At 34.9% G+C, this 15,417-nt stretch overlaps 1 protein-coding gene across 1 annotated transcript in view; it reads right to left on the bottom strand.

Moving 5' to 3' along the window:
* The window catches only part of LOC142233848 (uncharacterized), a 220,969-nt gene extending 206,637 nt beyond the window's left edge, over window positions 1-14,332 (bottom strand). Inside the window, exon 1 of the mRNA XM_075304915.1 lies at window positions 12,906-14,332. Within this exon, the coding sequence (XP_075161030.1) occupies window positions 12,906-13,790 (885 nt within the window). The 5' untranslated portion in view covers window positions 13,791-14,332. The remainder of the gene's footprint in view (window positions 1-12,905) is intronic.
* Between the last annotated feature and the right edge of the window lie 1,085 nt (window positions 14,333-15,417).

Below are 15,417 nucleotides of genomic sequence, written 5' to 3'. Positions count from 1 at the left end.
ATAGGCTAAGAATTGTTTTGAGGATTTAGCATGTTTGGTTAAAAGTTTTTTTTTTCGGAATTAAGGAAACCTTTTTATACCCTCCACCATAAGATGGGGGTATATTAACTTTGTCATTCATTTTGTAACACATCGAAATATTCCTCTAAGACCCCATAAAGTATATATATTCTGGGTCGTGGTGAAATTCTGAGTCGATCTGAGCATGTCCGTCCGTCCGTCCGTCTGTTGAAATCACGCCAACTTCCGAACGAAACAAGCTATCGTCTTGAAACTTGGCACAAGTAGTTGTTATTGATGTTGGTCAGATGGTGTTGCAAATGGGCCATATCGGTCCACTTTTACGTATAGCCCCCATATAAACGGACCCCCAAATTTGGCTTGCCGATCCTCTAAGAGAAGCAAATTTCATCCAATCCGGCTGAAATTTGGTACATGGTGTTAGTATATGGTCTCTAACAACCATGCAAAAATTGGTCCACATCGGTCTATAATTATATATAGCCCCCATATAAACCGATCCCCCGATTTGGCTTGCCGAGCCTCTAAGAGAAGCAAATTTCATCCGAACCGGCTGAAATTTGGTACATGGTGTTAGTATATGGTCTCTAATGACCGTGCAAAAATTAGTCCACATCGGTCCATAATTATATATAGCCCCCATATAAAACGATCACCAGATTTGACTTCCGGAGCCTCTTGGAAGACCAAAATTCATCTGATTCAGTTGAAATTTGGTACGTGGTGTTAATATATGGCCTCAAACACCCATGCAAAAATTGGTCGAAATCGGTCCTTAATTATATATAGCCCCCATATAAACCGATCACCATATTTGAACTCCGGAGCCTCTTGGAAGACCAAAATTCATCCGATTCCTTTGAAATTTGGTACGTGATGTTAGTATATGGTATCCAACAACCATGCAGGAATTGGTTCATATCAGTCCATAATTATATATAGCCCCCATACAAACCGATCCCCAGATTTGACCCTCGGTGCCTTTCGGAGAAGCAAAATTCATCGGATCTGGTTTAAATTTGGTACGTGGTGGTAGAATATGATATTTAACAACTATGCCAAGAGTGGTCCATATCAGTCCATAATCATATATAGCCCCCATATAAACCGATCCCGAGATTTGGTTTTGGAGCCACTTGGAGGAACAAAATTCATCCGAGTCAGTTGAAATTTGGTACATTGTGCTAGTATATGGCCGTTAACAACCATGTCTAACGAGGTCCATAGCGGTCTATAGTTATATATAGCCCTCATATAAATCGATCCCCAATCACACAAAAAAAAGTTCATAATTGTATATAGCCTCCATATAAGCGACCCCCATATTTCAATTCTGGCTCTCTACGTACCGTGCAAAAGTCCATATCGATTCGTAATTATTTGTAGACTTACCTATACATACCTTTTTTGTCTAATATATACCACGTATGAACTAACTCACAATTTAGAAAACGATGTTAAGAAGTTTTAACGTACCACAACCCAATTAATTCGATCGTGGATGACAGTCTTTCGTAGAAGTTTCTACGCAATCCATGGTGGAGGGTACATAAGATTCGGCCTGGCCGAACTTACGGCATTTGTTTGTACGTGAATAGATTTGCTAATATACCGCGAAAAGAGAATGAAAATAAATTAGATCTGTATCCTAATTTTAATTTTCTATATCCTAAATTTAAAACCTGATTGGTCGCTAAAAATCTATTAATGTATTAAAGAAGCCGCATCTTTGCGTCGGAATCAATACCAAAATGCTTAAGAGAAGGTAAACATCTTTGGATCAAAGTAAATTTTTTTGAGTGTATGGAAGAAATATGTTTCGTCTATCGTTAGGACTTGACATGGTTTGTCATATTTTCATGAAATAAATGCAACTAATCTCGACTGAAGAACTGAAGTTAGATTTGCACCAAATTCTTATTACGGCCGAAGACAACTTAAACATCAAAAGAGTAAATCAAAGCTACATTTCATTGTTAAAGGCAGCCCGAAGCGATTTTGAAATGGTAGGTAATAAAACGGCCACAAGTGTTTTAAAGTAGACTTTAATGAGTACTTAAACTTGAACATAGCCGATGATAGAAACGTAGCATAAGCTTGCAAGGCAGATTTTTTTGAAATATGTTTTTATGATCATTATTTTGCTCAATGTTAGGCATTTCAATTTCCTTGCTAGACTAAGTGTTGCTAAATATCCAACCATCTGTCCATCTATTCATTGCGCTAAAGCAAATGGCCAGGTAATAACCATGGAAACGACGAATGATATAAAAGCAAATATCATCAACGTCATGCGGGTAATTTGTGCAAATAAAAATTTATAAAAATATCCACTTAATAACACCCATTTCAAAATTTTCTTTTTATTTCTCACTCTCTGTTTTCTTCAGATTTTCCTCAAAACCTGGTCGTCCAAACATTTCAGCACCTCGTTCAAATCAAACTAAAAGCTGATGCGTGGTAAATAAAAACAAAATATATGTGGTCAACGAGTAACTGAATACTGGAAAAAGGTCGCAAAATGCCACAAAAAAAAATTATTACGATTTGAAACAATTTGGTAGAAGTCATGTGAAAAAAATTTCATCTGAAAAAGGCTTTCTCTGTTGGTAAATGAATTTAATATAAGAAATGAATTGCAAAGCACAAATAAATCAAAAATACCTGAAGTATGTTATTAGCGTTTTTGAACGAGTTCAACAATGTTCAGTGGTATATAATCGAATTTGTATATATACGCATTTAGGACGTAGAATCCAATAGTTATCATAATCATATTTCAAGAGCAAAATTGGTATATTTTCCCAATTTTACACGGTGAACATATAACAAAAGACAAATTATATTTTAAAAACAAGTATATACGTCCAGGTCCAATCGTATGTACCCTCCACTATGGCTTGCCTACACTCAAAAAAAAGTGAACTCTCTATTTCACTAAAGCCTATTTAACTTTATTTTAGTTCATGGAATTGTTATGTTTGGAGAAAGTTTCCTTTACTCTAATAATTTTTTGTGCACGTAAGTTAAATTAACTAAAACCGAGGAAAAAACTATACTCAAATGAAGCATAAAGATGAACTAAATTCGTGTCTACCACAAAATAGTTCAGAATTTCTTTAAATTTGTAAATTTTACCAGAAACGCGTCCATCATGTACTTCGTATGTCACTAAAGACATTCTTGCAATTTTGAACTCCAAGTTTTTCCTTCAAACTACAAAATTTTCTTTAACAAGTGAAAAAACTTAATTATGGCTTATAAATTTTCTTGAATTTGTTGAAAAATATTTACTTGTTTTTATGACATCGGCGTGATGCCAACGTTTGTAATACTCTTTAGTTAAAATTTTCTAAAAATATTCAAAATTTTCTAAAATTAACCGAAAGTTTTCTTCCTGGTGGGTTCACTGTTTCTTCAGTGTAGAAAGTTCTACCAAAGAATTTCTTGGGTTGTCTTAGTTCATGTACATTCAAAACAAAGTTTACTTGGATTCAAAGATGTTGAACTTCCCTTAAGGATTTTGATACTAATTACGATAGGTGTGCCGAAAATGGTGCCCATCGGTCCATGTTTTGGTATAGCCCCCATATAGACCGATATCCCGATTTTGCTTCTAGGGATTCTAGAAACTATATTTACCATCCGATTTGCCTGAAATTGGAAATCTAGAGGTATTTGAGGACCATAAAAAGGTGTGCCGAAAATGGTGCTCATCGGTCCATGTTTTGATATAGCCCCCATAGAGACTGATCTCCCGATTTTGCTTCTTGGGCTTCTAGAAACTATATATTTTATCCGATTTTCCTGAAATTGAAAATCTAGAGTTCTTTTGGGACCATAAAAAGGTGTGCCGAAAATGGTGCCCATTTTTTGGTATAGCCCCCATATAGACTGATCTATCGATTTTTACTTCTTGGGCATCTAGAGACTATATTTTCTAGCCGATTTGTTTGAAATTGAAAATCTGAAGGTATTTTAAGATCACAAATATGTGAGTAGCAAATGGTGCCTATCCGTCCATGTTTTGTGTAGCCCCGATATACACCGATCTCCCGGCTTTATTTCTTGGGCTTCTAGAATCCGTAGTTTTTATCCGATTTGCTGGAAATTAGTAATCTATAATGAAATTTTAGACAAACGAAATATCCTTTTCTTATAAAGTATTTTCGTTTATTCATTGTCTCTAAAATTTGTGTCAAAAGAAAACTTTGCTTGTCTAAAATTACGTTTCTCAAAAAAGAAAACACTTCTTTCAGGGTATAGCATGCGCACTGATCATGAAAATTGCTTCAAACTGAAAGTAAAATTTCCAGATTTTACTCATCGTATTTAAATAATGGCGGAAAAAATCTACATATTTAAGATTTTAAATCAAGGCGTAATTTCATCATATACACGATATGTTTATAATTTCTCTAAAACTCAAACAAAATTGTTTCTCATAAATCCAGAATCTGATCTGGTCTTCATAGGTAGAATCTTTAAAGTTTGTCTTCGGGAACTGACTTGCTTGGGAGAAGATTTGTCATCAAACCCCCTACAATTCTATATATTATCAAGTAACCCACTACGACGAAGAGTTTTCAAAGTAAACTATCATATTTGATCCATGGTGGTGGGTATTTAAAATTCGGCCCGGCCGAATTTACTGCTTTATATACTTGTTTTAAAATAAAGGCATTTTTTGTGACCTATCTGGCTTTGAATCTAGTACCAATAAAATTAAAATTAGGATACAGTTCTCATTTATCAAATTGTCATTCTCTTTTCGCGGTATATTATTAACTTTAGCCTTAAAGCTATTCATGTAAAAAAATGCAAGTAAACAAATCAAATTATAACGGATCTTTCAAAATAAAAAATGTTTTGTTAATTAAAAAAAACATTTTAACCAAAGATGCTAATTCCTCAAAATTATAAAATAATCAAAAATGTGTTACTTTACTTTAAGGAAAATTTGCCTTAGACTTTAACGGAGGGACGCAAATTTCCAAAACTTTTGTCCTAAATTTAATAAAAAATGTTGAAGATTATAAATTTTATTTTAATTAAAATTACATTATTTTAATGAAATTAGCTCTTAATATTTTGTAAATTGTGCATCCTAAAATTTAGGTTGCGTAATCTTTGATATCACGTAAATATTTTTTTCGGTGTAGAGGCAGATTAATTACCTATATAAGCCAATTACGTTCTTGATCGGTTTATATAGAGGCCAAATTTCAATCGGATAGGATGAAATTTGCATCCGCAAAAGGCACAGGAAATTAAATCTGGGAATCGGTTTATATGGGGTCTATATATACACTGAAAAAAAACAGTGAAACCATCAGGAAGAAAACTCGTGGATAATTTTAGAAAATTTTTAATATTTTTAGAAAATTTTAACTAAACAGTATTACAAACACTGACATCGCGCCGATATCACAAAAATAAGTAAATATTTTGCGACAAATTCAAGAAAATTTATTAGACATAATTAAGTTTTTTCTCATGTTAAAGAAAATTTTGTAGTTTGAACGAAAAAAAAAATTGGAGTTAAAAATTGCAAGAATGTCTTTAGTGGCATATGAAGTTCATGATGAACGCATTTCTAGTAAAATTTACAAATTTAAAGAAATAATGAACTATGTTGTGAGAAATACGAATTTAGTAAATCCTTATGCTTAATTTATGTATAATTTTTTCCCGTTTTTTATTGAATTTAACTAACGTACGCAAAAAATTATTAGAGTAAAGGCAGCTTTCTCCAAACATAATAATTCCATAAACTAAAATAAAGTTAAATTGGCTTTAGTGAAATAGAGATTTCAACTTTTTTTTTGAGTGTAGTTATGAACCTATATGGACCAATTCTTGCGTCGTTGTTAGAGGTCATGTACCAACATCATGGCGCCAATGATTTTGTTCTTTACTTTTAGTTCATTTTTTTTTCTTCTACAAGAGGGTGTAGTTTCGTAAACTGTAGTTAAAAAGTACACCTGGTTACTAAATTTTCCTGGTTTTAATAACGCTTTGTGGAATTTTAAAAATGTGAAGTCTAATTTAGTTCAATTTTCGTACGCCGCAGTTCATTGCAATACCATCCGACCTAAATCAAGAGCAACTACTTGTGCCAAATTTCAGGTCGATAGCTTGTTTCGTGGAGAGTATCTCAAATCCTTGAAATGTGTTTGGTGATATATATAAAAGGTTTATATTTCCATATATATTTTAATCTGAACCGACCCAAAAATTGTTACACTTGTACAAATTGTCTAGATTTAAAATTTAAACCGGCTAATACCCTGGGGCGGAGCAACTTGGCAAAAGTGCATTTCTGATTTATCGGGCGATACATATGTACGAGAGCGGCTCGGAAACTTCTTAGCCTATCAATGAAAGAGAATAGTTTGTTTTTCAAAAATATTTTTATTATACCCTGCGCCACACTGTGCATTATAAGTTAGTGCATATGTTTGCAACACCCAGAAGGAGACGAGATAGACACATGGTGTCTTTGGCAAAAATGCTCAGGGTGGGCTCCTGAGTAGAGGTGTGCACGTGACACGAAATTGTCGTGAATCACGAAAAATTTCGTGACTCACGCGTGCGTCGTGAGTCTCGCTGATGGCAACGCCGATTGTTATTCACGCACAACGTGAGTATGCGTGATTAACAAATCAAAAGTCGTGCGTGAGCGTGAGTCACGAAAATAATTTTTTTCGTGAGTGTGCGTGAGTAACGAATTTCGGAAAAACACGCTCACGAAAAAAACCATGCCCGCTTGGGATGTTAAGAGTTTAATAACGCTCTCGATTTTAATCATGCTCATGTTTTCAAACACGTCGCTAAAGTAAATTAGTCATAAAATTATTCGTGAGTCACGACATTTTTCGTGAGTCACGACATTTCGTTCGTGAGTGTGCGTGAGTACAAATTTTCTTTTCGTGAGTGTGCGTGAGTCCTACCAAACAATATCGTGAGTGAGTGTGCTTGAGTAAGATTTTTCCGTCGTAAAATATTACTCACGTGCACACCTCTACTCCTGAGTCGATATAGCCATGTCCGTCTGTCCGTGAACACGTGAACACATCGAAACATATGAGAAACAGTGGTATTCGTCCGTGTATGGGGGTTACAATTTGAATTTTGGCCAAATTGGGCACACATTGCCAAAATGTTAATTCTACTCTTTGGGAAACATTTTAAAATTTTCAAAGTGAGACTTTTGTCGCCCTGGTCATATGAATCTAAGTCTGACCAAATATGGGAGCTATATCTAAATCTGAACCAAATTTGGCATACATACAGTGGCGTGCGGAAATGAGTACATAATTAATTTTAAACGAATAAAAAAGCGGCAATAAAGAAACTTAAAATAAGTTTATTTTTCCTTTATTGCTTCTTCAATTGTAAATAAAACAAAAAAACTCAAAACAAAAAGTAAAGAATTCAGAGAGATAAATAAACATAACAAACAAAAACTCGCATGTACTCAATTTTGCACTTTTCTATACCGGTGTCAGTTGGTACATTTTCTAGTACTTGGTCCATAACCCTTTATTTTTTAATACCATTTTTATACGTTTGGGCATACACAGAAAAAAATTTCACGAAAAAATTTTAATTGAGTTTTAAAAAAATATTCAATTCTGTGACTGAAGACATTTCAATTGAAAAATTAATTGGATCAATTAATTTCGTGATTGAATCAGAATTTTTTTGTGTGTACTTTCAACCAATTCCTGTATAATTTCATCTGGTATATTCTGCCACTCAAGCTGTACTCTTTCCCACATGTCCTCTAATTTTGATAGAGCTGATTTGTACAATCCCAGCCGTCTTCCCAAGATTGACCATAAATTCTCAATCGGGTTGAAGTCGAGGCTTTGCGCTGGCCACTTCATCACTCGAAATTTTTCTCACTAAGCCATTTTTCCACTATTTTTGCATTATGCTTCGGGTCACCATCTTGTTGAAATACGATTTCATCTTCAGGATAGGCACTCTTGTCAACAAACTCGGGAAGATGAGTCTGAAAAATGGCAAGGTAGTATTCCTTCTTCATTATACCATCAATTTTCTGGAATGGCCCAATGTGCCACCAAGCCCCAAACCATGATGCTTCCACCACCATGCTTCACAGTTTGCTTAACATGGTTGCGTTGAATGGTATCACCAGGACGACGCCAGCAATATTGTTTACCGTCCTATTGGATACGGTAAAATTTTGATTCATCAAACGTTCCAGTCATCTGTCGTCCAATTTTTATGCTCTCTTGCAAACTTCATTCGCGTCTTTTGATTCTTTTCGGACAATACAGGTTTATTTTTTTTACAGGTCCATTTTGGCAACAGTAATATTTGTCGTCGTTACGGACTTGTTCTGCTTCATTTCTGCCATCATAAGACTAGCGTACGCTTCGGTCAACAGTTTTCGGCGGGCTCTGGTTTGCTCTTTGGGAGTAGTATTTCATCTTTTATGGACGCGAATGACCACAGACTGACTCCTTATTTTCCACGATGAAGACCCATTATTAGTTAAGGAAACTATATTGCCCTCCATATCACACGATAACTTTTTCATTTTAAAATTTACTTGATATATTTCTGGTTTTCCAGCCAAATATAAAGCAATCACATTAGAACGATTGAATTTCATCTCAAATAACTTTATTTCTGAATACAATAGATCAAAATGCTTTTGTAAGCTTCACTTGAACAAATATGTCAGACGAGTATTTTAAGGTTGAGTTACATGCCATGCCTTAATGCATCCGTTGATTAAAGAGTTGAATTTTCTCTTCGATGACAACAATTTGGTTAGAGTGTTTCAAACTGAAAAAATCAACCCTTCGATCAAGGCATGGTATGTAACTCAACCTTTAGAAATGGTAACAGTCTGCACATGGTTGTAATACATATCAGCCACCCTGAACGTAAAGGGGTACCTATGTAAAAATTCACATATTTATAAAATCTATACAAATGTATGTACAAATTCCTATTTTAGTTGTTGTTTTTTTTTTGTACGTCCTCCATAATTCTATGACCTTAACTTTAACTACTCTTAGTATGATTGCTACTTTCTCAAGATCATTTTCCATGATCATTTGCCATGAATGGGTTTCACTTGAAATGAAGGTGGCCATTGTAGTTTTGTTTTTTCTCAGCAGAATATAAAAACCATGTTGTTGTACGTGCTACAAGCGGTCAAGGTCATATGAAATACTTAGCACTGATAATTCAAAAAAGAACATCAATCGATATTTATCAGTGGAGCAAAAGAAACAACACACATTTAAAAATATAAGCGAATTAAAAATTCAGTTAAAAAGGAAATTCAACAATTGCTACAAATATCCATCTCCATTAAAGATATACTCGTATACGGACATTTGCAAGGAGGGAGGTAGTAAGTAAGGCTAGTTGACAAACATGGTTATACAACATTACGCGTACAAAAGTAACCAGCATTCGTCTGTCCTTTCCATTAACTGATTTCACACAAGGTAAGACAGGTCGAATCCAATTATGAACAGAAAAGTGCACTCATAAAGGCCATTGATGAAGAAAAAGAGGTCAGTAGAAAATACCATTTGGCGAGGAAATTGCAAAGCTTTTAAGACAATAGAAGACTGGAATGAGGAAAAATAGTTGGAAAAACTAAGTGAATAATAAAATTGAAGGTATCCGCTGGTTTTTCCAGAGTAATTGATGAGAAAATGTTTTTTTTTATCATAATTATGGCAAAGGAAATATGAACTTCAAAGGATGAAAAAGATGATTATATTTCGATTCACTTCAAAGGGAATGACAAACATATTATATCTGTCCCATATGGATGGTTCAATTAGACGTGGGCTCGTGTGGGAAAATTCATTCAAGCCCATGCACAATCGCCAAGGAAAATCTTATTCACGCACGATATGGGTGGTGGGAATTCACGCTCTACCACACACACGAAGTAAAAACCCGTAATCACGCACAAAGAAATGAAGTTTTCCGAGAACCTGACTTGTGAGCATCAATTTTGAAGAAAGTTTACTAACTTCCTTCAAATTCCGTTCACGAAATGTCGTGGCATTTAAGACTTCGTGCTCAACATCCGGGGCATGTAGGATGTCTAAATAACCAATTTGGTTATTGAAAAGGTGGTTTTCGGTTTATCCGATAATCCAAATTTTTTGAAAACCGGTTCTCGGTTTTTTAATTTGCCAAAAACTGGTTACAACGGAAAATATCAGTGAAAATGATTTTTAAACACTTATTTTGTTGTAAAACTGAAAAAAATGAAATGAACATTTAACAAGTATATACGGCCGTAAGTTCGGCCAGGCCGAATCTTATGTACCCTCCACCATGGACTGCGTAGAAACTTATACGAAAGACTGCCATCCACAAATTTCAACTCACATGGTTGTTAAATATCATATACTACCACCAGGTACCAAATTTCAACCAGATCGGATGAATTTTGCTCCACCACATGGCACCGGAGGTCAAATCTGGAGATCGGTTTATATGGGAGCTATATATTATTATGGACTGATAGGAACCATGGTTGTTGGATACCCTATACTAACATCACGTACCAAATTTCAACCGAATGGGAAGAATTTTGCTCTTCCAAGGTGCTCCGGAGGTCAAATCTGGGGATCGGTTTATATGGGGCCTATATATAATTATGGACCGATATCGACCAATTTTTTAATGGATGTTTGAGGCCATATATTAACATCACGTACCAAATTTCAACTGAATCAGATGAATTTTGGTCTTCCAAGAGGCTCTGGAGATCATATCTGGTGATATGTTTATATGGGGGCTATATATAATTATGGATCGATATGGACAAATTTTTGCATGGTTGTTAGAGACCATATACTAACACCATGTACCAAATTTCAGCCGGATCGGATGAAATTTGCTTCTCTTAGAGGCTCCGCAAGCCAAATCGAATTTTGGTCTTCCAAGAGGCTCTGGAGGTCAAATCTGGTGATAGGTTTATATGCACACAAAAAAAATTTCTGATTCAATCACGAAATTAATTGATCCAATTAATTTTTTAATTGAAATGTCTTCAATCACAGAAATTATAGTATCAATTAAAAAATTAATTGACAGTCAATTAAAAAATTAATTGTTCCAATTAAAAAATTAATTGATACTGTTAATTTGTGTGATTGATTTTTATTTCAATTAAAAAAATTGTTGATTCAATTAAATTTTTAATTGAATATTTTTTAAAACTCAATTAAGATTTTAATTGGAAAAATGTTCGTGAATTTTTTTTCTGTGTGGGGGCTATATATAATTATGGACTGATATGGACCAATTTTTGCATGGCTGTTAGAGACCATATTCTAACACATGTACCAAATTTCAGCCGGATCGGATGAAATTTGCTTCTCTTAGAGGCTCCGCAAGCCAAATCGGGGGATCGGTTTATATGGGGGCTATATATAATTAAGGACCGATATGGACCATTTACAAATGAGATTTTGTATATGTTTTATGGCATTCTACACTGAAGATCCTGGCCCACTAAAGCTGGATGTCGGATTCAGTCATGAGTGCATTGACTTCTTCATCATCATCGTATAAAGAGAACTAATTTCTGACAACTTGTTGTAAATAGTCAGCTGTATGGACTTCTTCAATACATCTCTACACAAACTTCGAATTTCGGAGAAAACAAATGGCCAAATAGATAGAAATGTCATTTAATTACAGAAAACCGGTTAATCAATGCTTAACCCGGATTTTGGATTAACTGAAAAATACAATCCGCGTTCGCCTGCCTTTTTGAAAAAAAAAATGGACCAAAATTCTTCGATTCGCTTGAAATTTTCAGAAAAGGGTGAAGATGGCGTCTAGACCAAGATCGGCAACATTATTTTGCAATATTTAGTCAGAGATATGAACCTCTTCTTTGCCCGAATTTTTTTAAAGTACGGCGAAAAAACTAAACTTCTTCGATTGACATGAAACTTATTCGTATAGCAAACGTCCAGAGGCAACTGTCCACTTTTGGGAGGTGTCCGGGCTTCAGAGTGTCCAAGTTTGAGATGTTTCACTGTATATGGCAGCTATATCTAAACCTGAACCGATTGTTTCAATAGGTATCGATGTAAGACTCTGTGCCAAATTTGAGGGGGATCGGTTTTAAACAGAGAACTGTACTTTGAACACAAAAATAAATGAACAGACAGACAGACAGAAGGACATTGATAAATCGACTCAAAATTCAATTCTAAGACGATCGGTATACTAAACGATGGATCTCAGACTGGCCTTTCTTAGCGTTCTTAGGTCTTTGCACAGACGTATTATACCCTGTAACGCAGTAGTGGTGAAGGGTATACAACTGTGATAAAATACCACACATTTGTAGATTGAAGTCGAGGAAAATTATAATATATATTTTTTTTTATCAAATTGTTGATGTTTAGTTAGAAAGTGGATTTCTTAATAGATTTGTAAGTGAAAAAATAAATCCGATTTTTTTGTCTTTTTTTTTTAGTTAGGCCAACGAAGATATTTTATAACACACCTACAATTCTGGCCGTTGATTTCTTTTTTCATTTGGATCTTCGTATCCATTATCAAATAAAAATAGATTTCGTTCTGTTAATAATTTTCCCTTAGCAAACAAGTTATGGAAATCAATACATTTCATGCACTTCCTCTGGAATTTGAATTCATCTACGTTGCTAGTGCGTCGAGTTGGAAAACAGAAAACAAGCACATGAAAGTGCATTCACAAAAAAAAAAAATTGAAAACAAGATTTGAGAAATAACCAAGAAAGAATATGGAATGGTGATTACGATAGAAATGGAGAAATGAAAGAAAACTCTAAGGCGTAGGCCCCGTTTTGAGTAAAAGCATAACTAACCTGTTCCACATTTTGTTTGGTTGATTGATTCGGCCAGACGATATCATTCCTTCTGAACTTTGGATTGTTGTTATTACTGCCAGCGCTGCTGCTGCTGGAGATGCTATCATTGCTGTTACTATTGCCACTTCTGGAGGCGGTGACTGGCTGATGATTTACGATATTTTGATTAAATTGCTGTTGATTGGAAGCTTTAGAGCCGGCCGCAACAGCAGCAGCAGCGACAGCATTCACCGGCATTACTGCAGTATTAGCATTAGCCGATTGACTTAAAGCCTGATTGAAGGCTTGTTGGCGTAAATGTGTCAACGAGGCTTGCATTTTTTGTTGTTGCTGTTGTTGTTGTATTGAACCCATAGAAGTCGGTGAATGGATACTTAAAGTTGTTGGCTTCCTAGCCGGCAAGGCTGGAGGCTTATCTTTAATACGACCATCTTTTTTGGCCATATGATCTTGATTTTGTTGGTCATCAACCGGTTCATTGGTGGCCTCATTCTTGGCACTCTTAGTAGATGTGGAAAAAGTTAGAGTTCCGTTTGGAGATGCTGCCGATGCACCAGGTTTCTGGGGAACAGGAGGTGGTGGTTGATGCCCATCACATTTTAAAATACCGCCAGTAGTTTTGATTGTGTTTAGCATATCATCACTGCTGTTGTTTTCATTCTTGAACAAGGAATTGTTTTGTTTGTTGTTGTTGTTGCTGCTGCTGCTGCCGCTTCTATCATAATCCAATGATTTGCATTGATTGCTACTCGTGCCCGCCATACTGCCACTGTTCAGTGAAAGTGATCGAGCAAATGAACTTTTGAAAAAGCGACATGGCAAATTAAAATCAAAATCCGGCGGTGAGGCATTAGCTGGCGATGTCACATCCATAGAATCCATGATGGTGGCAGCTTTGTTGTCGTCAATAGCAATATGGTAAATTATTTATTTGTTATCAATAGATAAATACACACAATTATGACAATTTTTCTTTATTATGTTTTTTTTTTCCTTTTTTTTTGCAATTCCACACACGTTTCTTAAGTCGGCTATAATTCAAGAAATTTTTTGCATATTTGTTTCACACTCTAATATGGGGATATTTTATGATTTCTTAATTTCCAAATATGAAAATCTCTAATTTTTTCTGATTTGACACTGCTTTGCTTTAGGCGTTATGTTTAAGGTTTTGCATTTTATATCAATTTTATTTTTATTTTGTAAACACTTTTCTAAATTTTTGTTGTTTAGGGGATAATCTCAATAATATGACAGATTTTGTTTTTTTTTTTTTAACATACATTTAAGTATTTTGGTTTTATTTAATTTTTGCCTTTCTTTTTTATTGTATCACCAGTTGTTTCTTTACCGACGCGTCTGTTAAAAGCATTACCCTCTCTCACTCTCTCTCAAATACGTCTATACCAAACGCACGCTTTTTCCTAACTAAACACTGGAAAATTATAGCAACAGTACCAACAGCATAAAGTTCTTTGGCAACAGTTGTTTTGTTTGTTTGTTGTTATGAAAACCCCCCCATAAACTCTCAATAAACTCAAACAAACAAGAGAACCGCAGATATTCACCCAAAGCTTAACAACAGTACTCTCTCTCTGGCTCCACTTCCAATAAGATCCATCTCTCTGTTATACCTCCAAAACAGATAGCCATAATATATGGGAAAGAGCGTGAGAAAATGTTTTGTTGTTTTGATCAACTACTCACTCACCACCTTGTTTTGGAGGGAATTCGAGTGTCTAACAGAATGTGCAATGTAATCAACAGGTATGGATACATTCTTGGTAATTTGATTAGGATCAATTCATATACCCTCATAGAAAAGTCTACGAAAACTTCTGTAGCTGATTTTAGATCATGAAAATTAATTAGTTTACAGTCTCTGACCCCATAAAGTTTATACATTCTGGGTCGTGGTGAATTTCTGAGTAGATCTAGCGATGTCCGTCTGTAGAAATCAAACCAACATCCGAACGAATCAAACTATCCACTTGAAACTTGGCATAAGTAGTTATTAGTGATATAGGTCCGATGTTATTGCAAATGGCCTATATCGGACCATTTTTATAGTCAAGGCTCAAAAAGCAGTAACAAACCAAAGATAAGATGAAGGAATTGTAGCTATATGGGAAGATGATGCACAGTGGTGGTGAAAAATGGTTCAATTTGAACGGAATAATTCTCGTATGTAATTTCCTTAGAAAATTAGCATATAAGACCAAATTAAATCATCTCTCACCCTGCCAGATCTACACTAAAGACTATGAAAACTTTCATTAGCCACCCAGCAAAAAAAATTGGAAGTTCTTCCAAAGGCACAACTTTAAAGGCACTTCCAGAAGATACACTCCCAATGATGTTCTTTATTTTAACTACCCAGGAAGTTCTTTTAATTAAATTTTTTATAACTTGGTTTTTTCATACTTTTAATGGGTAATTTTAACTTTTTTTGTTTCAAATAGGTTAAAAACAGAGTAAGAATTCATAAAATGGTACAAATCATTTAAGT

Source organism: Haematobia irritans, chromosome 4 (assembly GCF_050003625.1).
Source record: "Haematobia irritans isolate KBUSLIRL chromosome 4, ASM5000362v1, whole genome shotgun sequence".
NCBI classification, from domain to species: Eukaryota; Metazoa; Arthropoda; class Insecta; order Diptera; family Muscidae; genus Haematobia; species Haematobia irritans.
Note: the sequence above shows the minus strand (reverse complement) of the source record. Positions and strands in the feature narration are given on the sequence as shown.